At 44.0% G+C, this 23,845-nt stretch overlaps 1 protein-coding gene across 1 annotated transcript in view; it reads right to left on the minus strand.

Annotated features, from left to right (window-relative positions):
• The window catches only part of LOC122195072 (uncharacterized), a 75,465-nt gene extending 56,019 nt beyond the window's left edge, over positions 1-19,446 (minus strand). Inside the window, exon 1 of the mRNA XM_052765856.1 lies at positions 19,223-19,446. Coding sequence (XP_052621816.1) covers positions 19,223-19,333 — 111 coding nt within the window. The 5' untranslated portion in view covers positions 19,334-19,446. The remainder of the gene's footprint in view (positions 1-19,222) is intronic.
• Between the last annotated feature and the right edge of the window lie 4,399 nt (positions 19,447-23,845).

The raw sequence follows: 23,845 nt of genomic DNA on the forward strand, positions 1-23,845 counted from the left end.
TAAGTAAAGAGTTTTAAGAAGGAACGAAGTATGTGATGTGCGCGACTGGCCGAGCTCAAGTAAGTATTCCCCAAAGTACCCATGCAAGCTTATATTATGTTTATCAGTTTCAGTAGAACAGCATGCTAGAATAGGACTAAGGATCTAGGAGTGATGCCTTATGTGCCTGCTTTATGTGCTTCAGTGTATGAAAACTGCATGCTAGAATTGAGTAGACAGCAGTAGGATAGCCTGTTTAGGTTATGCCTGATAGTATAAGTTTAGCGCTGTATGCTAGTTCAGTTTCTCTCTATGAGAACGGATTTGCTTGAGATTGTTCCCGTTTGTCTGAATGCTGCTTGCTTTGTGCTTTTTGAGATTCTGAGTGATGGGAGTTAGCCATTAGGTGAATACATCACGTCACATGCAATCAGGATTGAATAATCTTAGAGTACTGGATTTGGCCCTATTGCGCAGCTCTCGTTTGAGTCTAACCATTATAGGGACGAGTCTGTTACTCGAAGGATTATCTGGGCCTCGTCACATGTGATGGTGTTCAGGTAATGGCTAACTGGCATTACAAGGAGGCCTTTAGCAGTTGAGGACTGGGTCGAGTGGAGTTAGAGATTTTCCTAAGGCAAGCCTAGGATGAGTATAGCGGTGATCAGCGGTAGTGGAAGGGACCTAGTGGAGTCAAAGCAGTCCTTGGACAAGGTATGGAGAGATGTGGAAGCTAGTATGGGCCCGTACTACTAAAAGTAGAGGATCCGTACCCGAACGAAGGAAGGCCAAGATAAGACCAGGAAACTTGTAGTAGGTGTGATCCCTCTAGAGGTATCAGTGTCGCTAACGATTATTATTTATGTATTTCAGAATGGTGGTACTACACTCGAGGCCAGCAGTTAGCAATACAGGAGAGGGATCGGGTTTGGGATCAGGTTCCGAGCCCGTAGATGAGGGGCTACGTGAGTTCATCGCGTCAGAGATCACCAGAGGCATCCTTGAGTCGACCCCCATTATCTTCGGGTCGATCAAGGAAGGGATATTGGAGTTGATGGAGGATCGCCTCCGGGCATTCAGGAGCGACATGGCATCTGGCCAGTCGATATCTCACACACTGTCCTTCAAGGACTTCCGGGGCAGTGGTGCGCCAGATTTTCATAGGGCGAAGGACCCCATAGCTACCAGACAATGGATTGCAGACATTGAGTCTGCACAGATGATTAGCTTCTGCCCTGAGGGGTCGAAGGTGAGGTTTGCAGCAGGGTGTTTCCGAGATCGAGCTAGGGATTGGTGGGAGTCCGTGGGTGACTCGTTGGGAGCCTCGGCTGTCAAGGCTATGACCTGATCGGACTTCGCGACCAGGTTCAGGGCAGAGTTTGCACTGGCCGTCGAGCTTCAGCAGCTGGCCAGGGAGTTCTTGGATATGAAGCAGACGACGGAGACTGTGGCAGAGATCACCGCCAAGTTCCGGGAGAGGGCATTGTTGGTGCCCCAGTATGCGGGTGATGAGGACATGAGGAGGACCCGCTACCACGACATGCTCTGAGCTGATACTCGAGAGCATGTCAGTTTTTCAGATTGCCCTACCTTGGACTCTATGATTGCCAGGGCGAGGGAGAGGGAGATAGATCTGGAGCACATCCGGAAGAGGAAGACAGAGGAGGGACAGGCAGGAGGGGCTTCGGGGAAGAAGCCCAAGGGATCAGATGGTAGGCTGAAAGGCCAGTCAGGACCGAGCCGCTGCAGGAAATGAGGCAGACCTCATGAGGGGGCATGTAGGCTGGGATCATCGGGCTGCTATAAGTGCGGCAAGACGAGGCATTTCAGCAGGGATTGTACCTCCCCTGCACCTGTGATTCAGACGTCGGAGTTGCTGTGTTTTCACTGCAACCAGAGGGGCCACAAGAAGGCCAATTGCCCCTAGTTGACAGCATCAGCGTTGGTTAAGGCTCCAGCTCCAGCTACCCTGCGGATTACAGATGGCCGACAAGGGAAGGCAGAGGCTCCAGTGGTGAGGAGCCGGGCGTTTCAGCTGACTACCGAGGAGGCACGCCCCGCACCTGATGTGGTGACAGGTATGATTCGTTCCCTCTATTTCATTTTTTATGATGTTATGATATTGATATGTGCTCTGTGTATATGCGTTAGGATCGTTCCATGTGAACGGCATACCTGTTCAGGTGTTGTTCGACTCGGGTGCCACCCGATCATTTGTTTCCCTTGCGCTTAGCAAGAGGTTTACCGAGTCTTCGGACATGTTGGATTGCCCTTTAGAGGTAGAGATTGCCGATGACCGATCGGTGCAGGCATCATCGGTGTTTAGAGATTGTGTCCTGAGGTTATTTGAGGAGCGCTACTTGGTGGATTGGTTCCCATTCCGTTGCGTGGGAACAAAGTGATTATAGGCATGGATTGGTTGAGATCTAACGAGGCGGTGATAGATTGTGCACAACAGCTAGTGCGGATCAGGACCCCAAGTGGGGGAGAGTTGGTGATCCATGGCGAGAGGCCACAACGTGGACCCACAGTATGTTCAGCAGCAAGGGCTAGGCACTACCTTCAGCAAGGTTGCGCGGGATATGTCGCATACGTAATGGATACCTGGGAGGCGGTTAAGGCGACGGTGAGTGAGGTTCTAGTGGTGCGAGACTACGCTGATGTGTTCCCGGAGGAGCTTCCTAGAATACCACCGGAGCGTCAGGTAGAGTTTAGGATCGACCTAGTTCCTGGTGCGGCTCCATAGCCAAGGCACCCTATCGGTTGGCTCCTCCCGAGATGCAGGAGTTGTCTACGCAGCTGCAGGAGCTACTAGACAAGAGATTTATTCAACCGAGTAGTTCACTCTGGGGAGCCCCGGTCCTATTTGTGAAGAAGAAGGACGGGTCGCATCGGATGTGTATAGATTACCGGGAGCTGAATAAGGTAACGGTGAAGAACCGTTACCCACTCCCAAGGATTGATGACCTCTTTGATCAGTTACAGGGAGCATCTTGGTTCTCCAAGATCGATTTGCGTTCAGGTTATCATCAGATGAGGGTCAGAGAGGAGGATGTACAGAAGACCACGTTTCGGACGCGCTATGGCCATTATGAGTTCGCGGTGATGCCGTTTGGGCTCACTAATGCTCCTGCCGCGTTCATGGATCTCATGAACCGCGTGTGTAGACCAATGTTGGATCGGTCTGTGATAGTTTTTATTGATGACATCTTCGTTTATTCCAAGACGCAGGAGGAGCACGAGGAGCATCTAAGAGAGGTTTTGGAGACCTTGAGAAGAGAGAGCTTGTACGCCAAGTTCTCCAAATGTGATTTTTGGTTACATGAGGTGCAGTTTCTTGGGCACCTCGTCAACCAAAACGGGATTTCAGTAGACCCGGCCAAGGTGGAGGCTGTGATAAGATGGGAGGTTCCGAAGTCTCCATCCGAGATTCGGAGTTTCCTAGGATTAGCAGGCTACTATCGGAGATTCATTTAGGATTTCTCCAAGATAGTCGTACCCCTGACACGGTTGACTAGGAAAGTCGTGGTCTTTCGATGGGGGCCTAAGCAGCAGGTAGCGTTCGAGATTCTGAGGCAGAGATTGTGCGAGGCGCCAATCTTAGCCCTGCCCGAGGGCGTAGAGGATTTTGTGGTATACTGTGATGCGTCTATCTCGAGCTTAGGCGCAGTATTGATGCAGAGGGGACATGTCATTGCTTACGCCTCGAGGCAGCTGAAGCCTCACGAGGCGAACTACCCGACGCATGATTTAGAGTTGGGGGTGGTGGTTTTCGCCCTCAAGATTTGGCGGCATTACCTCTACGGGGTTCGATGTACCATTTACACGGACCACAAGAGTTTGAGGTACCTCATGGATCAGCCGAATCTGAACATCAGGCATCATCGATGGTTGGACGTGGTGAAGGATTATGATTGCGAGATCCTTTATCACCCGGGGAAGGCCAATGTGGTGGCCGATGCGCTTAGCCGCAAGGCGGCGCCGATCAGGGATATTTGCATGAGGATGACTATGGTGACTCCCCTGTTAGAGCAGATTCGGGAAGCTCAACAGGAGGCTATGAAGGAGGAACATCGAAAGAGTGAGAGAATAGTGGGTCAAGTCACCTCCTTTGATTATGACAATCGAGGATTATTGACACTACACCGAAGGGTGTGGGTGCCGTATCATGGAGGCGTGCGCCAGATCTTGATGGAGGAGGCACACAAATCCCGATTCTCTATTCATCCAGGGGCGACGAAGATGTATAGGTATCTTCTTCTAGACTATTGGTGGCCCTGCATGAAGCGGGATGTGGCATGGTACGTCGAGCGGTGCTTGACGTGCAGGAAGGTCAAGGCCGAGCATCATAGACCGCACAGCAAGATGCAGCCGTTGGATATCCCATTGTGGAAATGGGAGGATATTACGATGGATTTTATCACAAAGCTTCCCCGGACGGCGCGAGGTGTAGATTCGATTTGGGTCATCGTGGATCGATTGACCAAGAGCGCCCATTTTATTCCGATTCAGGAAAGTATCTCGGCCGAAAAGTTGGCCGATATCTACATCAGGGAGATAATGGTGCGGCACGGGGTGCCAGTGTCAGTGATATCAGATCGAGATGTGCGGTTCACTTCCAGGTTTTGGAAGAAGTTTCATGATGAGTTGGGAACTCGTCTGCATTTTAGCACCGCCTTTCACCCGCAGACGGATGGTCAGAGTGAGCGGACCATCCAAACTTTGGAGGATATGTTGCGGGCATGCGTGCTAGACTTCGGTAGTAGCTGGGATACTTATCTTCCCTTGGCTGAGTTCTCGTACAACAACAGCTACCACGCGAGTATTGACCGTCCTCCATTCGAGATGTTTTACGGTCGGAGGTGCAGGACCCCGATATGTTAGGGTGAAGTTGGCCAGAGGGTCATGGGGAGCACCGAGGTGGTGCTCAAGATGACCCAGAGAATCCAGCAGGTTTGGAGCAGGCTTTAGACTGCGTAGAGTCGGTAGAAAAGTTATGCCAACAAGCGTCGATCAGACCTGGAGTTCCAGGTCGGGGATATGGTTCTCCTGAAGGTGTCGCCTTGGAAAGGCGTCATTCGATTCAGGAAGCAGGGAAAGTTGGGCTAGAGATACATTGGTCCGTTCAGGGTGGTAGCCCGGGTGGGCAAGGTAGCATATAGGATGGATCTGCCAGCCAAGCTCAGTCAGATCCACAACACCTTCCATGTCTCCCAGCTGCGGAAGTGCCTAGTGGATGATTTAGCGGTGGTGCTGCTAGAGGATATACAGGTTGATGACAACCTGAATTATATTGAGCGCCCAGTCGCAATCCTCGACCAGAATTCGAAGGATCTGAGGAACAAGAGGGTGGAATTAGTAAAGGTGCAATGGCAGCACCGAAAGGGTTCGGAATGGACTTGGGAGCCGGTGGAAGAAATGGTGGAGCATTACCCCGAGCTGTTTCAGGATCGAGCAGCAGACTTTGAGGACGAAATCTAAAATAAGTGGGGGAGATTTGTAGCACCTGGTTCCTGGTACGTAAAATATATCTAAGTATTTTTCATTTTAGCCTTGGACTTGGCGATTTGTAGGCCCGACTCGCCGAGTAAAGACGGGTTTGGGGGCACATTTAAGTTGGCCACTCAGCGAGTCCCCGCTGTCTGATGAAACCCTAAATTTCAAGGGTTTCCACCCTATTTAAACCAACCTTATGCACCCCAACATCGCCCCCTTCACCCTCAGAGCTCCCAACATCGTTCAAACCCTTATTCCTTGTGAGATTGAAGTGCTTTGGTGTGTTTCTTGAAGATTTTAAGAAGAAAGAAGAGTAGATCAAGAAGAGAAGAAGGAGTCCATGCATCCTTGTGCTATCTCAGTGATTTCCTTGAGGTATAACTCGGTTTTCCCCAGTTTTCATGCTTATAGTCCTTATAGCTCCATGGAAGTCCTTCTTGAGCCTTTCCCCAAGCTTGATTGTGTATTAGGGTTTGTAATAAGTTGTTTAGCCTCTAGATCTAGGGATGGTTGAGCTCCAGGAGCTTGGATCTACTGCCTTTATGGAGCCATATTGCATGAAATCCCTAGATCTACTCTTTTGGTGCATTTTGAGCCCTAAAACCTTCATTGGTGATTATTTACACGTAAAGTTGGAAACTTTACGTGTTATTCATGCCCTAGAAACCCAGATCTATGAATGGCATGAGCTGGATTCAAGCAAAATTGAGTATATAGTTTTTGCATGTGGCAGAATCGACGAGTCGTTCATCGGACTCGGCGAGTCGAGTCGCGATTCCCCGAGTTTTCCCCCTTTTCATGGTTGCGGGGTGGAGTAGTGAGTCATGGGGGTGTGACTCAGTGAGTCGGAAGCTAGACTCACCCATGAAGCAACTTGACGAGTCAATACCCTGACTCGGCGAGTTCAAGGCAATCTTCTTGCCTCAAGAACAAACCCGGCGAGTTGTTCATACAGCTCGGCGAGTCGCAACATAGAGTGTTCTTCGGATGAAGATGAACTCGGCGAGTTGTTCATACAACTCGGCGAGTAGGAAGAAGGACTATTGGCCTTTGGCTTAGAAGGAAAACTCGTCTAGCCAATGCCTAACTCGACGAGTAGAGACAGGTTTTTGGTCAGACAAAAGGATAGGGACTCAGCGAGTTGGCAAGCCAACTCGGCGAGTCGGTTCAACTGGCAGTTGACTTTGACTCTGACTCTTGGTTTGGTTAGGGGGTAAATGGTCATTTTACCCTGAGGTCGGTTAGCAGTATTTGACTAAGTGTTTTGTGGGAGTTATAGCCGGAGGATTTCCAGAGCAGCAGTAGCAGAAGACAGTCAGTTCCCACACCGATCAGCAGCTACTTTGAGGTGAGTTACCTTCCAGTAGCGGTGGGTCTACGGCCACAATGTCAGCCTGCCAGTAGGAGTTGTATGTTAGATGATTGTCTTTGTGATATCATCTAGGTTTGCTACTACCTGATATGTTATATGCTGGCATGATATGTATATGTGATAGTAGTAGAGTTCGGTTGTTAGGACCGAAGGGTAGGTCAGACACCCAAGATATGTCTGACAGTATGTGATGATATGTTTATATGCTGGCATGATATGTTATATGTGATAGTGGTAGTAGGAGGGGAATAGTCCCCAAGTTTCGGCCGTTAGGACCGAAGGGTAGATCGGACACCCCAGATATATCTGATAATATGTTATGTTATGATATATGTGAAAGTAGCAGTAGGGGTGAAATAGTCCTTGAGGATCGGTTGTTAGGACCGATGGGTAGTCAGCACCCCAGAACGGTTGACACAGGTAGTCAGCACCCCAGAATGGCTTGACACGAGTAGGTCGGCACCCCAGAATGGTCGTACCGGGTAGGTCGGGCACCCCAAAATTTCCCGACAGTATGTATGATATGTGATTGTATGGTATGTGGTACGATGGGGGAACTCACTAAGCTTCGTGCTTACAGTTTTCAGTTTTGGTTTCAGGTACCTCTTCTTCGAAGGGGAAGGATCTGGCACGGTAACGGTACATCACACACATGCTTTGTATTCCGCATTATGAGATCTTCCTAGGGAATTGTACTCTGACATTTTTATGTTTTATAAAAATGTTTTCCAGACATGCAACATCTTTGTGAAAGTGATATGATCGTTGAACGTTTTATTCCTAAATGTTTTGCTAAGTATATGTTTTAAAAATGAAATTTTTGGCTCGTATTTTTGGGATTTTACAAGTTGGTATCAGAGCCCTGGTTTGAGGGATTCGGACACACCTTCGGGGGTGACTGAACTCAAATAGAGGGATTAAAAGATTTTAAAGAATAAAATATTTTCTGAAAAGCTAAGTAAAGAGTTTTAAGAAGGAACGAAGTGTGTGATGTGCGCGACCGGCCGAGCTCAAGTAAGTATTCCCCAAAGTACCCATGCAAGCTTATATTATGTTTATCAGTTTCAGTATAACAGCATGCTAGAATAGGGCTAAGGATCTAGGAGTGATGCCTTATGTGCCTGCTTTATGTGCTTCAGTGTATGAAAACTGCATGCTAGAATTGAGTAGACAGTAGTAGGATAGCCTGTTTAGGTTATGCCTGATAGTATGAGTTTAGCATTGTATGCTAGTTCAGTTTCTCTCTATGAAAACGGATTTGCTTGAGATTGTTCCCTTTTGTCTGAATGCTGCTTGCTTTGTGCTTTGTGGGATTCTGAGTGATGGGAGTTAGCCATTAGGTGAATACGTCACGTCACATGCGATCAGGATTGAATAATCTTAGAGTGTTGGATTTGCCCTATTGCGCAACTCTCGTTTGATTCTAACCGTTATAGGGACGAGTCTTTTACTCGAAGGATCGAAAGATCAAGGTTATGAGGAACAAGGAGGTGCCCCTGGTTCAGGTTCAGTGGCAACATCGGAGGGGGTCTGAGTTGACTTGGAGACAAAGTTAGAGATGCGGGAGCAGCACCTAGAGTTGTTTACAGCATGAGACTTCGAGGGTGAAGTATGGTTCTAGTGGGGGAGAATTGTAACATCCCAAAAATTAGGTATACCTTATGAACCTTTATCTTTTAAGAATTATCATAATGATCCCTTGATAAGAAAGTGCATGACTGGCGGGTACGCAGGGCGTACTGGGGTGTACGCTCAACGTACTCGTCCGCGTCCAGATCCGGGAGGATTTCCAGATACGCGGGGCATACCCGGCCCAGAAGAGAAACCCTATTTACTTGAGCCTCCCTATTTAACCAACCTTATGGTCCTTTTGTTCGCCACCTTTTCCAGAGCATTATCCTTTCAAAACCCTAAATCCCGTTCATATAGCAAGGGAGTGTCTAGGAGAGCCTTTTAGTGTGTTCTTGGCCATTTGGAGCAAAGTGATAGCCTTGGAAGAGGAAGAGTTAGATCTCAAGCTTGTAAATCCGAGATTAGCAGTGAAAGAAGCTTCATTTTGAGGTAAAAAGCTTCAAGCTTTACATCTTTTCTGTTCATACTTTGTAAAGAGAAGTTTTAGGGTTTTTGTCCCCAAGTTCATAGCTTTATGAGTTGTTGAGCTCTAAGAAGCCGAGATTTGTCCCATGCTAGTTCATTTAGGGTTTCTATGTGATAAAAATCCATTCTTGATTGATAAGAGCTAGCCATACTTGAGTCATGGACCCTTGAGGGTTGGAAATAAAAGGATTTGAGTGATGGTGACTCCCACAGCCATGCAAAGGCCTAAAGTCACCAACTTTATGCATTAAGTGATGTTAGGGAGGGCAGATCTGGAGTTTGGACGTAGGTCTTAATCGTTTAAGACCCAAAAGGCAAGGAGAAGGAAACTGGGAATTACGTCGGGCGTAATCCCAATACACGCAGCGTACGGGGTGACGTTTCCTGATTCTGAGAGACTGCCGGGTATGCCCAACGTACACATCTGGTACGCGCAGTGTAACCCGGAGAGTTGACTTTTGGCTGACTTTTAGGGTTTGGTCTATTGTGGGGCCTTTAAGTTATGAGAGGGGTAAAATGGTCTTTTACCTTTCTGAGAGTGATGAAAGATGACTTAGTCTAGCCTTTAGAGTTATATTGATTAGAGTATTTGTTCCACGTGATTAGGCGGAGGCTAGACCAGATTTTACCAAGTCAGAGATTTACCGAGTTACCCAAGGTAAGTCTTCTCACTATACTTTACCTAGAGTGGTAATCAGAGTTAGGTGTCAATGTATTTGCATGCTATTTATGTGTTATGATTTGATGTGATATGTGATATGTATGATTCAGAGTTTATAGAGTTAGGACCAGTGGGTCCATAGAGTTAGGACCGGAGGGCCCACAGAGAGTTGGGACTGGAGGGTCCCACTAAGACACATTGACTAGAGAGTCAAACAGAGTTATAGCCTTGAGTGGCTAATATGTGTTAGAGTAGTATTTTGGGAACTCACTAATCAATTATGCTTACAGTGTTATGTGTTATGTGTTTCAAGTACTAGTGACGATCGTGGGACGGCGCCGACATGATTCGTACACACCCGCGGAGTTTTATATGTTTTTGATCTTGGGATATGTTTCTGTATTTGAGATGTGATACATTGAGATTTTTATAATAATTATGAATGGAAATGTGATTTGAAAAATGTGAAAAATTGTTTAAATTTTTACGGTGTTACAGCCCCGATTCGAGATATATGCATGAGGATGACGGTGATGACTCTGGTATTGGATACAATCCGAGAGGCCTAGGAAGGGACTGTGAGACCGGAGAACCGCAAGAGAGAGCGGGTGATTGGGCAGGTATCCGAGTTTGTTACCGATAGTTGATGGCTTATGACCTTTCATGGTCGAATTTGGGTGTCGTTTATGGGCGGGGCACGTAGCATACTGATGGAGGAGGCACACAGATTGAGATTCTCGATCCATCCTGGGGCCACTAAGATGTATTTGGACCTGAAGATGGATTACTGGTGGCCCTGTATGAAGAGGGATGTTGCGTGGGTAGTGGAGAGGTGCTTGACCTGTCGTCGGGTTAAGGTCGAGCACGAGCATCCGCATGGCAAGTTACAGCCACTGGAGGTTCCCCAGTGGAAGTGGGAACATATTTCTATGGATTTCATCACCAAATTGCCGAGGACCGTGAGTGGTTTTGATGCAATTTGGGTGATTATGGATCGGCTGACGAAGAGCGCTCACTTCCTTGCTATTAGTGAGAGCTCTTTTGCAGAGAGGCTGGCAGAGATATATGTGAGAGAGGTGGTGTCGCGGCATGGAGTGCCGATCTCGATTATGTCAGACCGAGATTTACATTTCACTTCTAGGTTCTAGAAGAAATTCCATGAGGAGTTGGGTACGAGGTTGCACTTCAGTACCACTTATCACCCACAGACGGACGGACGTAGTGAGCGGACGATACAGACGCTTAAGGACATGCTTCGAGCATGTGTCATGGACTTTGGGGGAAGTTGGGATATATACCTACCTTTGGTTAGGTTTTCCTACAACAACAGCCACCATTCGAGTATTGGTATGCCTCCCTTTAAATGCTATATGGGAGGAGGTGTAGGACCCCCATCTATAGGGGGAGGTAGGACAGCGAGTGTTGGGTAGCATCAAGATAGTGCTTAAGACGATGGAGCAGATTCAACAGTTCAGATAGAGGTTACTGACAGCCAGAGTCACCAGACGATTTACGCGGATAGGCGACGATCCGAGCTTGAGTTCCAGGTTGGGGATTTCGTACTCCTGAAGGTATCTCCTTGGAAAGGAGTGATCGAATTCAGGAAGAATGGAAATTTGGGCCCCGGTACATTAGTCCTTTCAGGGTGACCGCAAGAGTGGCAAGGTAGCATACCGTTTAGAGCTACCTGCGGAGTTGAGCCAGATCCATGATACCTTCCACGTATCCCAGTTGAGGAAGTGTATAGCCGATGAGACGGCAGTAGTGCCACTAGAGGATATTCAGGTGGATGCGAGCCTGAATTACATTGAGAAGCCAGTCGTGATCCTAGATCCTGAAGATTAAGGTTCTGAGGAACAAGAAGGTGCCTCTGGTACAGGTCTAATGGCAACATCGAAAAGGGTCCGAGCTGACGTGGGAGCCGGAGATGGAGATGCGGGAGCAGCATCCATAGTTGTTCGCAGAATGAGACTTCGAGGGCGAAGTAGTTCTAGTGGGGGAGAATTGTAACATCCAGATTTCCAGGTATCATAATTTGAATATTTATTTTGAGATAAGGAGAGGGACTCGACGAGTTGGCGCCTAAACTCATCGAGTAGGATCGCAACTGATGACTCGGATTAATTAATGGACTCGAAGAGTCGGTGAGTCGACTCGACGAGTTCGTGCTGTGGACAGAAACCCTAAATCTTTGGGCCTCAACCCTATTTTAAGGTCCTTATGGCCTTCATTTGTGGCCACCCTTACAGAAGAAAGAACCCTAGCAAGCTTGAGCGTGTGAAGTGAGCGAAGAGCCATCTTGAGCCATTTGCTGTGATTTTGCTAAGGAGGAGAGGTGATCCATCAAGAAGGACCATAGGAGGTTGTTATTCTGAGACATTCAAGCAAGGAGGCTTCACTTTAAGGTAGCAATGCGACCCTTCCCTTCTTTATGTGTAGACTTCTTGAATCTAGGGTTTCTTTACCCTTTCTTGAGTTGGAATAAGAAGCATGAGGAGTCCCAGAATGGAACAGACCTTAGATCTGGACCTTGAGAGGTCTAGAGAGTCCCAATCGTCCAACTTTATGCAGTTCCATTGGAGTTTTGAATCTTGGTTGTCATATTAAGAGCTAATTCATCTAATAGAGCCATATGAGTGTTGCATGAGCATAAAGATTGGACCTTTATGTGACTTTTGAGTGTTAGAAGGTCATATCTATAAGTTAGAGAAACAGATCTGACCTCAGGAAGTCGAATGAGTATGGCCATGGAGGAAACTCGCCGAGTTGGATCGGGTTGCCCCGTAATTCGTGACCAGTGGTAACCCATCGATTTGGGAGGTTAACTCGATGAATCGAGTGAGGCCTTAGAAGGATTTAGAGGATTTACACGAACTCACCGAGTGCCACGAGTGCACTCGTCGAGTCCGGTCAAAGTTGGACCATTGACTGAGTTGACTTTCGTTGACTTTTAGCGTTTGGTCAACATTTGGAATTTTGGGTCTTGGAGGGGTAAAATGGTCTTTTACCCTTCTGAGGGATTATAGGGGGGGGGGGGGTTAATCTAACCTTTGAGAGTCGTTAATTAGAGGAAATTTTTTTATGTGATTAGGCGGAGGCTAGATCAGTATTTCGAGCTCGAGATTATCCGAGTTACCCGAGGTGAGTCTTCTCACTATACATTACCTAGAGTGGTACCTATGTGCAGACCGGAGGGTCTTATGTGTTATGTGTATGTATGAGATTATGTGCCTTGTGATATATGTATGCTATGTGATATTAGACCGGGCCGGAGGGTCCAACGATTTAGACCGGGCTGGAGGGTCCAACGAGCTAGACCGCACCGTAGGGTCCAACGAGCTATGGGACTGGAGGGTCCTTCTGAGACACATTGACCGGAGGATCTTACCGAGTTATATCCTCGAGTGGCTTATGTGTTGTATATGGTATTTTGGGGAACTCACTAAGCATTGATGCTTACCGTGTTATGTGATATGTGTTTCAGGTACTAGCGAGGATCACGGGAAGGCGCCGACATGATCTGTACACACTGGCAGAAGAGTTATTTGAGATTCTGGGATTTGTCATTCTTATGAAATTTGACATTTATGAGATTTTGAGAACTATTATATGAGTTATGTTTGTTTTAAAAATGAAAAATTGTTTTAAATTTTCACGTCATTACAAGTTGGTATCAAAGCCTTGGTTTGAGGGATTTGGATGCACCTCCGGGCGTATCTGAACTCAAACTGAGGATTTGAGAAGGTTTTTCATCAAAAGGAGCAATTTTTCTAAAAGAGTAAAGGATTTTGAGAAAAGCAGAAAGGAGCAATGTGCCGATCAGCCAGCGCCCGAACGGTGATTTCCAAAAATTCCCTTACATTATGTGTTATGAGATATAATGTGATGTGCTATGCATGCTAGAGTAGGCTAGATATTCATATTTAGGACTAGAGTGGCCTAATTTGTGATGGCTTAGCCTAGGAGATTACTGCTGCTATGAGATACTTCGAGAGTGAGTAGGTAGCAGTGAGGAGCTTAGGAGGGGTCTATTGGAGGGTAGCCTGTGTTTAGCGAGATATAGAGTACTTGTGATCTGGGATCCTAGGAGGAGGACTTGGGGTGAATACTGATGTGGTGTGGAAGGTAGTATAGGGCCCGTACTACTAGAAACATCGGGTCGGTGAGCATTCCAAGTAAGAATCCTTAAGGTACTAAGGAACAAGTTGGGGTGAGTCATCGAGTGTGAGTATAATCGAGCAAGTCTCTGATTTCTTTTGTGTTATGTTTCAGAGACATCATGGTTGGTACACACCACACACCTGCGAGCAGCGGCGTTAGTGACGAGGAGATTCGTCGGATGATACATGAAGAGGTGGCCGCGACGATCTGGGAGGCCATCCCGGAGATGTTTGGGTCTATCAAGACCACGCTGATTGAGACATTTGACGAGAGATATGTTGTTGTTACTGAGGCGGCTGTTGCTGCAGCCACTATAGCTGTCACTGTCGCGAGGCCACAGGGGTGACTCGTTGCTATACCGAGAGTTCAGCAACACGAAGCCACCAGAGTTTGATGGGACTCAGGATCCGATAGCCGTGATGAGGTGGATCTCTGACATTGAGGGATGCTTCTACACTTGTTATTGTCCGGAGCATCTGAGGGTACGGTTCGCGTTGAACCAGCTTCGCTTGGGAGCGAAGGACTGGTGGAAGTTTTTGACGGCTGATTTCACTCTTGTGGAGATTACAGCGGTGACCTGGGAGAGGTTCACCATGGCCATACTCATTTGACCTTCTGACCTCAGAAGGTCAAATGAGTATGGCCATGGAGGAAACTCGCCGAGTCCATGAGAGAACTCGACGATTTGGATCGGGTTGCCCCGTGATTCGTGACCAGTGGTAACCCGTCGAGTTGGGAGGTTAACTCAATGAGGCGAGTGAGGCCTTAAAAGGATTCAGAGGATATATATGAACTCGCCGAGTCCCACGAGTGCACTCGGCGAGTCCGGTCAAATTTAGACCGTTGACTTTTAGGGTTTGGTCAACATTTGGACTTTTGGGTCTTGGAGGGGTAAAATGGTCTTTTACCCTTCTGAGGGATTATAGGTGGGATTAATCTAGCCTTTGAGAGTCATTGTTAATTAGATGAAAATTTTTTATGTGATTAGGCGGAGGCTAGATCAGTATTTCGAGTTCGAGATTATCCGAGTTACCCTAGGTGAGTCTTCTCACTATACATTACCTAGAGTGGTACCTATGTGCAGATCAGAGGGTCTTATGTGTTATGTGTATGTATGAGATTATGTGCCTTGTGATATATGTATGCTATGTGATATTAGACTGGGCCGGAGGGTCCAAAGATTTAGACCGGGCCGGAGGGTCCAATGATTTAGACCAGGCCGGAGGGTCTAAGGATTTAGACCGGGCCGGAGGGTCCAACGAGCTAGACCAGACCGTAGTGTCCAACAAGCTATGGGACTGGTGGGTCCTGCTGAGACATATTGACCGGATGGTCTTACCGAGTTATAGCCTCTAGTGGCTTATGTGTTGTATGTGGTATTTTGGGGAACTCACTAAGCATTTATGCTTACGTTGTTATGTGATATGTGTTTTAGGTACTAGCGAGGATCGTGGGAAGGCGCCGGCATGATCTGTACACACTGGAAGAAGAGTTGTTTGAGATTCTGGGATTTGTTATTATTATGACATTTGACAGTTATGAGATTTTGAGAGCTATTATATGAGTTATGTTTGTTTTAAAAATGAAAAATTGTTTTAAATTTTCACGTCGTTATAGGTTTGACTCGCACTCGAGTCAAGTAGCACCAAAGCAGGCATAGAATTTACAAGGAAAGTACCTACATGAAACAAAAGATATGCATAAACAAATCAAATCAATAACATAAATAAGGAGATACATACCAGCCACAACATCAGGTGTCACGCAGACCTACACTACTAGAAAAAAAGGCCTTTTACGACGCTCATTGCGCGTCGTAAAACGCCCAGACGACGCGCAAATGCGTGTCAAGGAAGGCCCTGTCATAAAGAGAGACGATGCGCATTTACGACGCGCAGTTATGACACGCATTGCGTATCAAGGAAGGCCCTGTCATAAAGGTAGACGACACGCATTTGCGTGTCGTAACCTTACGACGCACGTGTTTATGACACGCAATGCGTATCAAGGAAGCCCCTGTCAAGAAAGGCCATGTCATAAATGAAGATGACACACATTTTTGCGTATCACAATTTTAAATGTTCTAAAAAAAATATTTATATATTTATTAATTTTTAAATTAAATTTGCATTGAATGTCTCATAATAGAAATAAAATATCATATACAAAAAATACAATCCATTGCATAAAATTTAATGTCATACAATTCTATTTTTTACAATATCTAAATTTGCATTTAATCTACTCTCTACATCAAATTCCAACTAAGTAAAGTTGCATCTTGCCTTTCATAATTCTTTAAGACTAATGCTGCAAGATTTGAATCAAGTGGCTTCATATTCCTTTCTTCCACCAACTTTACCTGATGCACAAAATACACAGAAACAAAAAAACATTGTAGAGGAAGGGGTAATTTGGGAAAATGTGAGGGGTATCCTCTGCAAAACAAAACAAAAAATATCCTTTTCAAGATTTGCTCTTTATTATCCTCTGCAAAACAATATAAAAAATATATATCAAAAAATTAAATTTTTTATAGTTTTATATTATAATTATGCCTAGAGTATTGCATACCTGAAGAACCATTTGTTAGCTCTACAACACTTTTTGAATCTGATGTTGTATGTTGATATAATAAACAAATAACTAAAAGTAGGTTGCTATTTCTTAAAAAGTAATTCAACTTTGGCATATTATAGCTTACCTTCTCTGTTGGTGGCAACTGCAATGAGTTCTTTCACGGCTATATCAGAAACAAGATAAAACTACAGAAAAAAAAATGTAGGTTAACTCAGCAAATGATAAACCAATAGTTGGTAATTTACAATCTTTCTTTCATCATACAATCTTTATTCTTTAGGTATAATGTATTTATTAATCCAACAATATTGACATTATGCATAACTTGAATTCAAATATAAATTGGACAAGATATAATGTCTTTCTTAAGCAAATAGTTCAATATGCTACCCCACTATCGTTGACTATTAAAGAAATTAGGGCCAAATCTAACAGTAGAATGTTTATGACAATTAAGGCCTCATTTGGAAGCCAGCAACAGTAATACAAGCTAGAAAAGAGGGAACAGGTGGTGTTTTTAAGTTATAATTTTGAATAGGAAAGGCAAAACTTCCATAACAACTACTAAAGCAACTGAAGTTAATATCATGATGCCTTTCTCAGATCCTGATGCTGATCTGGTATGCTTGCTTCCAATTTATTTTTCTTAAAAAACTTTCTAGAGGTAGTTACGTCATTTGCACACACAAGAGATTGAAAACAAGTCCTGGTCAAAGTTTCTGCCAAATATACAAATTTTTTATGTTATTATCGTACAAAATATAGAAAAAGAGGTGAATATCTAATTTTTATTAGCTGATTCTTTCTATATCACATGTCTCACCTGTTATCAATAAAATCTAAAACCTAAAATGATCAATTTTTAAATAAACGAATTGAAATTGGGACGTGTAAAGAAGTGTAAATGCAAACAATAAGAATGTTATAATTGGGTAAAGTTTTCAAAATACAATGCCTTGATAAGAAAAAAATTTGAAAATAGAATGTCTTAAAAAAAGAAATGAAAGTATGGTGCAATATAATACACAAATAAATGAACCATATTCAAAGGAATTGGAATTTGAAGGATCTGGAATCTCAAGAAATTGGATTCTCTCACACATTTGGTTGATAAGAAATAGATTGGAATTTGTAAACCATATGAAGAGGAAAAGTAAATGGAAATGCAAGAGATATGTTTACTTGTGAGATATAGGGTTAAAAGGGTAGTTAGAGTATTTACTATTTATAAAGAGACAGTGTTGCAAACATGATGCGGTATTAGAATGGAATCGAATTCCAGTTCCAATCCCAATTCCAATTCTGGCCAAATCACACAGAATATGACATAAAGGTGACTTAGACCACAAAACATCATAACTCAAGTGTAAAAGAAATCCAGATAATTTAGGGTTCTGTGACTTCTTTATCAATTTGATTCAAAACTACTTCTAATCAGATTTGTCTAAAATCCAGACATTTTTATCTATATTTGCATCAAAGTCTTATTGAGAAGAGGGCAAACAATACTTTTCAATCAAAAAACCATTTCTTTGTGATAGAAATAAATGAATGGTTTGTTTACCTTGGTGGAATATGGAGGAAGCTTGAGGTAGTTGGCACATGTCATGACATTTGGCAAATCATCATCTGCAGATTCCAACACTCCACCCGCAGCATTTGATGCAGTGTTGTTGGAGCTTTGAAGAGCGTTGTAATTAATAAAGGGTTAGTGACTGAGGAGGGGCAATTTCGTAATTCACCTAGATAAAATTTTGAACAAGGGGTGGTTGAGGGGGGTTTTTTTTACCTTTCTGACAATGGTCAACTTAGGGTTCAAGACAGCCAAGCCACCTGGAGGAAGCCGAGGTGCACCAGTAACAAACTGACAGAATCCCCTTTGCTGTTTTGGATTGAACTCTCCCATTATCTCAAGCAACTAACAAAGAGACATAAACAAAATTATTAATATTAACTATACTATAAATTTATAAATCTTCCCTGAATATCGCTAAAAAAAATAAATTACTCACATTAATTACTACAGGGCTCTTGGATGTGTATCCATGGTCGAATTTTATGTGTTCCACAAGTGTATCAGCCTGCATTTAAAAGAAACATGAATTCTCTAAATCATATCATTTTCAAAAAGAATACATGTTATGTTTAAGTAGAAAAAAGATAAGCAAATTACCTCCCACATTTCTCTACGCCCACAGAGTAAATAATCCAACTCACTTGGAGAAAATATTTGTAAACTTGAAGCCTCAAAAACCTGATAGTAATAAGATAAAATATTAGCTTAAAAAAATTATTTTGTATATTTTCTAATTCCATAAACAATTTAGCATATTAGAATGTTGGAAAAAGATGATGACCTGATTAAAGCCAGCTCTAAATGCTTCCAATTGCCTTGTGATACAGAGAATCAAACTTACTTCTTGTTTCTCCTCCCACGTTTAGGTCCCCATCCTTCAAGCTTTGCAATAGGGCAACCCACATATGAAGTTCATATGTGGTGGAACTTGTCAAATAAAAGAAAAAGAAAGAACTGAATGCGTTCATCTTAATCGGTCACTTCAATCAAGAATTAGTGCCCTAAATCTTCAACTACATATGTCTTAACAATTTCACATAAATAATTATAAAGGATTGTTACAATTATCTGAAATTTCAGATCTAGGGATGACATACCTGGAGCCCTTGGTCGCTCAAAGATGATTTCCTCGGTAGAAACCATGGTGAGTTTGGCGCCGACGTCCTCTTGAACGACATCACCGAACTTAGGCCAAGAACGCCTCTCCATGGCGCGCTTGCTCAGCCGAGCATTAGCGATTTTACGGATGCGTGTGGTGCTGGTAATCTTAACCCGATTACCTTCGTCGTTGAATTTGTACTTTCAACCCGTGTTCATCGGGTCCAATAACCTGTTTCGGCGGCAACAAATAGTCATAGTCACCGTCATCAGCTTCTTCCTCCAATTCGCCCCATCTGGGTTTTTGAGCCATGTCTGCGAAGCTGCTAGAATTGTTGCTGGGGGAAAATTAGGGTAGGAGATTCGAAGTGGTAATGTGAATAAGATGAAGATGTAATGAAGTCGGTTGTTGTGATGAAACACAGATAGAAGATAGAAAAAAAAAAGGCAGGTTTTCAAAATTTTGGGGATTTCATTTCCCCCCTTGTCTACTAAAAGCGCGTTTCATTAAAATTATAAAGCGACAGGTACAGACGACGCGCGTTTAAGATAAAGCGCCCTCCGTGTTTTTAATTTTTTTTTCTTGAGACACTAAATTAAGGGCACGCAATAAAGCGTGACGTAAATCCTTAAATTTTTTGGAGAGATGACACTATTTTAAGGGCACGTCCTTTTGCGTATCGTTAATTATCGCGTGTCGTAAAAAGCGCGTCATTAAAGGTCTTTTTTCTAGTAGTGCTACTCGGCAGTCAGCTGAAAAACTCTCCGACGAGCTCTCCGAACCTCGGACTTCCCCGACCGACCATCAGTAATACGCAAGGTAGCAGGAGCAGGGGCCTAAGTTGAACCCTGAGTGAGCTGAGGACACTTAGACTTCCTGTGGCCAGTCTGGTTACAATGAAAGCAAAAAAGAAAATCCCTTGGGGCAATCCTTTTTCATATGCCCCTCCTTGCAACATTTGAAACAAATCCTCGATCGTCAAGATCCCTCGTGACTCTTACCGCACTTTCCACAAGTGCGGCCCTTCTGGGCTCCTGCTCTAGAATCAACGGGCTTGAACCGCTTGGTCATCGGTTGCGACTGCACAGGCCTCCTGTCTCTCCCCTGAGTCTCTTTCTCCTCCCTCTTCTGGATCTCCAGCTCGATCTCCCTCCTCCTGGCATTGGTCTGCAGCTCAGCCAATGTCCGATATGATGAGTTCGCTACAAACTCCCGAATACCCCTCCTCAAAATTCTCACGTACCGAATCACATGTGCATGCTCTGTACACACATGCTCAAGGCAGAATAATGCACTCTTGTGGAACATCTTGGTGATCTAAGTCACCGTCTCTGTCTTCTTCTTGAGAGACGGAAACTCCTGGGCCAATCGTTCCTTCTCCACCCGGGGAACGAAATCATCTCTAAATAGCTCAGTAAACCTCTCCCAAGTCACTGCAACATGCTCTGTAGGAGAATAATCAGTATTCACAAACTTCCACCAATCCTTCGCCCCCAAGCGAAGCTGGCTCAGTGCAAATCAAACCTTCAGGTTCTCAGGCATGATCAGGTATAAAAACATCCCTCAACATCAAATATCCATCTTATCGCAACAATCAGGTCCTAGGTCTTGTCAAACTATGGTGGCTTCAAGTTGCTGAACTCTTAGAACATCAATGAATCACCCCCTGAGGCCTCACAGTTTCAAGGGCCACGGTGGTTGCGGAAACGACAGCCTTAGTGACAGAAGAATAGCGCTCGTCAAAAGTTTTGATCAATGTGGTCTTAATTAATAGACCCGAACATCTCTGGGATGGCCTCCTTGATAACTGCGGCCACCTCCTCAACAATGATTCTGTGGATCTCATCGTCACTGGTACTCGGCCTCTTGGGGTTCCTGGATCCTGAACCTCGGGTAACCACCATATTCTCTAAAACACAAACACGAAAATCATCAGGGACAGGATAAAATGCACACACAACACTTATACATCCCTGTAAGCTCCTTATCATCCTAAGATTCCTTCTTGAGTCGCATACGGATCCGATGCTTTCAGTAGTACGGGCCTAATACTACCTTCCACACCAATCCATATTTGTCCCAAGTCGTCCTCTTAAGACTCTAAGTCATAAGTACTCTATCCCACATAGATATCTATCTATTCCCTCAACAGACTTCTCAAATTAAATATTTAGGCACTTACCCTAGACTACTCCTCAATGCCAAACTGCCTTGTAAGGATCTCCGCCATTCTTGCCATCTGCTCCACGCACACCAATCATACATGATATAAGGCTCAATAGACAGTCGAATAAATAATTCTTCCTCAAGTCCACAACCAAACAAGGAACAGGAAGAAAGACTAAATCATGTACTCTAAGGCTACAAAGTCTTAACCATCTATAGTTAAGCAACATACACAGAACAAATAGCAAGGATAGGTTCAATCAAAGAAGCGACCTTCTATGCTAAGACATCACGAGTCAGACAACTCTAACTCATACCTCCCGGGGATACCTAGCCTACCATCTAGCATGCAGTTCTAACAACTCCAGAATAACTCATCTCATAATATAATCAAGTAAGGGTATTTTAGGAAATCACCGCTCGGGCTCTGGCTGATTGTACACACTGCTTCGTCCTGCTTTTCTCTTAAAAGTCCTTTACTCTTTTGGAAAAACTTTTTAGGAAAATCATTTCTTTTTGAAAAAAAAAATTAATCAAATCCTCTGTTTGAGTCTAGACATACCTGAGGGTGTGCCTGAATCCCTCAAACCAAGGCTCTGATACCAACTTGTAACGCTCAAACTTTCCAAACAAAAATTTCATTTTCAAGTTTCCTAAAAGCATTGTTTTTAACACCAACCTATGTCAAATATAAATGCCAAATACATAACATCATAAAACAAAGTCAGAGTATCCCAGAATCCACAAATATCCTCATTACTGGTGTGTACAATCATGTCGGCGCCTTCCTGCGGTCCTGAGATGTACCTGAAACACATTTAAATCAACACTGTAAGCATGAAGCTTAGTGAGTTCCCAAAAATGCAACATACATAAATAATTAGCCTCTCATGGCTATGTCTCAACAAGGACGCTTTGGTCATGTGTCTCAGTGAAGACCTTCTGGTCTCACGTCTCGGTATGAACTCTTCGATCATAACTCAATATACATACACAAAAATAATATAACAACATAAGTCACAAAGACAGAATGCACATATATAGTAATTAAGACCCTCCGGTCACACATAAATTACCACATGGTAAGTATAGTGAGAAGACACCTCACGTAGCAAAGTAAATAAATCTCGCACCTGAACTGCCGGTCTAGACTCCACCTAAAATATGCCACAATATAACTCTAATTAATATTAGTAACCTCGTAATGCTAGACCAAGCCTCTCAACTAAATCTCAGAAGGGTAAAAAGAACGTTTTGCCCTTCATTGGCCAAAAGTCCACAAATTGACCTAATTCAACGAAAGTCAACCCCCAACGAGTACGTTGGGCGTATAACTACTTACACCGGGCACACTGTTGGCTAAGCATGCAACGGGGGTTTTCGACTCTACGCTACGCGTAGCTGGGGGTACGCACGACGTACTCCTCGGACTCCCACTTCTCACTTCTCTTGGTCTTAACTCATTAAGACAAGTATTCCAACTATAGGTCTGAGCTAAGTAAGACCTCTTATTCTATAAAGCTACCGACTTTGAGCCTTTGCATGGCTAGACAAGACCTAATCCCAAAAACTCTAACTTTCTCAACACAAAAGACCATACAACTCATGCATGGAGAGATTTAGACGTCTAAGCACTCATTTTTATGGATTAGAACACTCTAATACACCTAAAAGGACAAAAGAATAGCTTTGGAGTTCACCAAACTCACAAAGCTCCATACTTGGGACATAAACCCAAAAAAGGACCCAAAACAAGAACTAGAACAAACAATGAGCAAGTTTTGAACTTGATACCTTTGGAAGATGCACCAACTGAAGCAGAACTCAGATCCAAGAGCTAGAAACACCAACTATCCTTCCTTCAAGGCTTCTTCTCCGCCAAAAGCTTCACAAGAACACTCAAATGAGCCACAAGCACTCCCACAAGCTAGGAATAAAAGATTAGGGTTTTGAGGAGGTTGGAGGCTGATAATGGAGGCTAGAAATAAGGCTATCATGTTCCTTAAATAGGGGCACAAGAAAATATTAGGGTTTCTTACTGAGCCTAGTACGCCTAGCGTACAGTTTGGTACGCCCAATGTACTAGGTGGCCTCTGTGACAATGCTAAGTGCATGAGTACGTTCTGCGTACTTATACATACGCCCCGCATACTCAAATGTCACATTTTTCAATACAAGGACCAATCTTGGCATATATATAAAAGGTTAAGGTCTGAGAAGTTATACCTACTTTTGGGGATGGTACAATTCACATGCAACCTATTTGTATCTAAGTTTTGTCTATTGATTGAAAAAAAAAAACAATTGAGCATCAAGAAACCTAAGGAGGCCTTACTATAATCGAAATTACAAGGGATTTAGGGTTTACATAGCATTTGATTATTATAGAAAATAATCAAAGTAGTTCCTTTCTTCTGATCTCTTGGAAAGCTAGCACCAGAAATCCAATGCCTCTAATGTTTTATACCCAAACCCTAGCAATAGAGGACTTGGGAGGAGAGAGGATAGAAGATGAAAATTTCGGCTATTCTTTTGAGAAAAGGAGTTACCGAAAATCATAGGCTAATGACCATATTTATAGTTGTTAGGAAAACCCTAGAAACCCTAATTTGAAATAAAAAAAAATTATTTTAAATCTGGAATTTTCTAGTTTCCTAA

This window comes from Lactuca sativa, chromosome 7, assembly GCF_002870075.4.
Source record: "Lactuca sativa cultivar Salinas chromosome 7, Lsat_Salinas_v11, whole genome shotgun sequence".
NCBI lineage: Eukaryota > Viridiplantae > Streptophyta > Magnoliopsida > Asterales > Asteraceae > Lactuca > Lactuca sativa.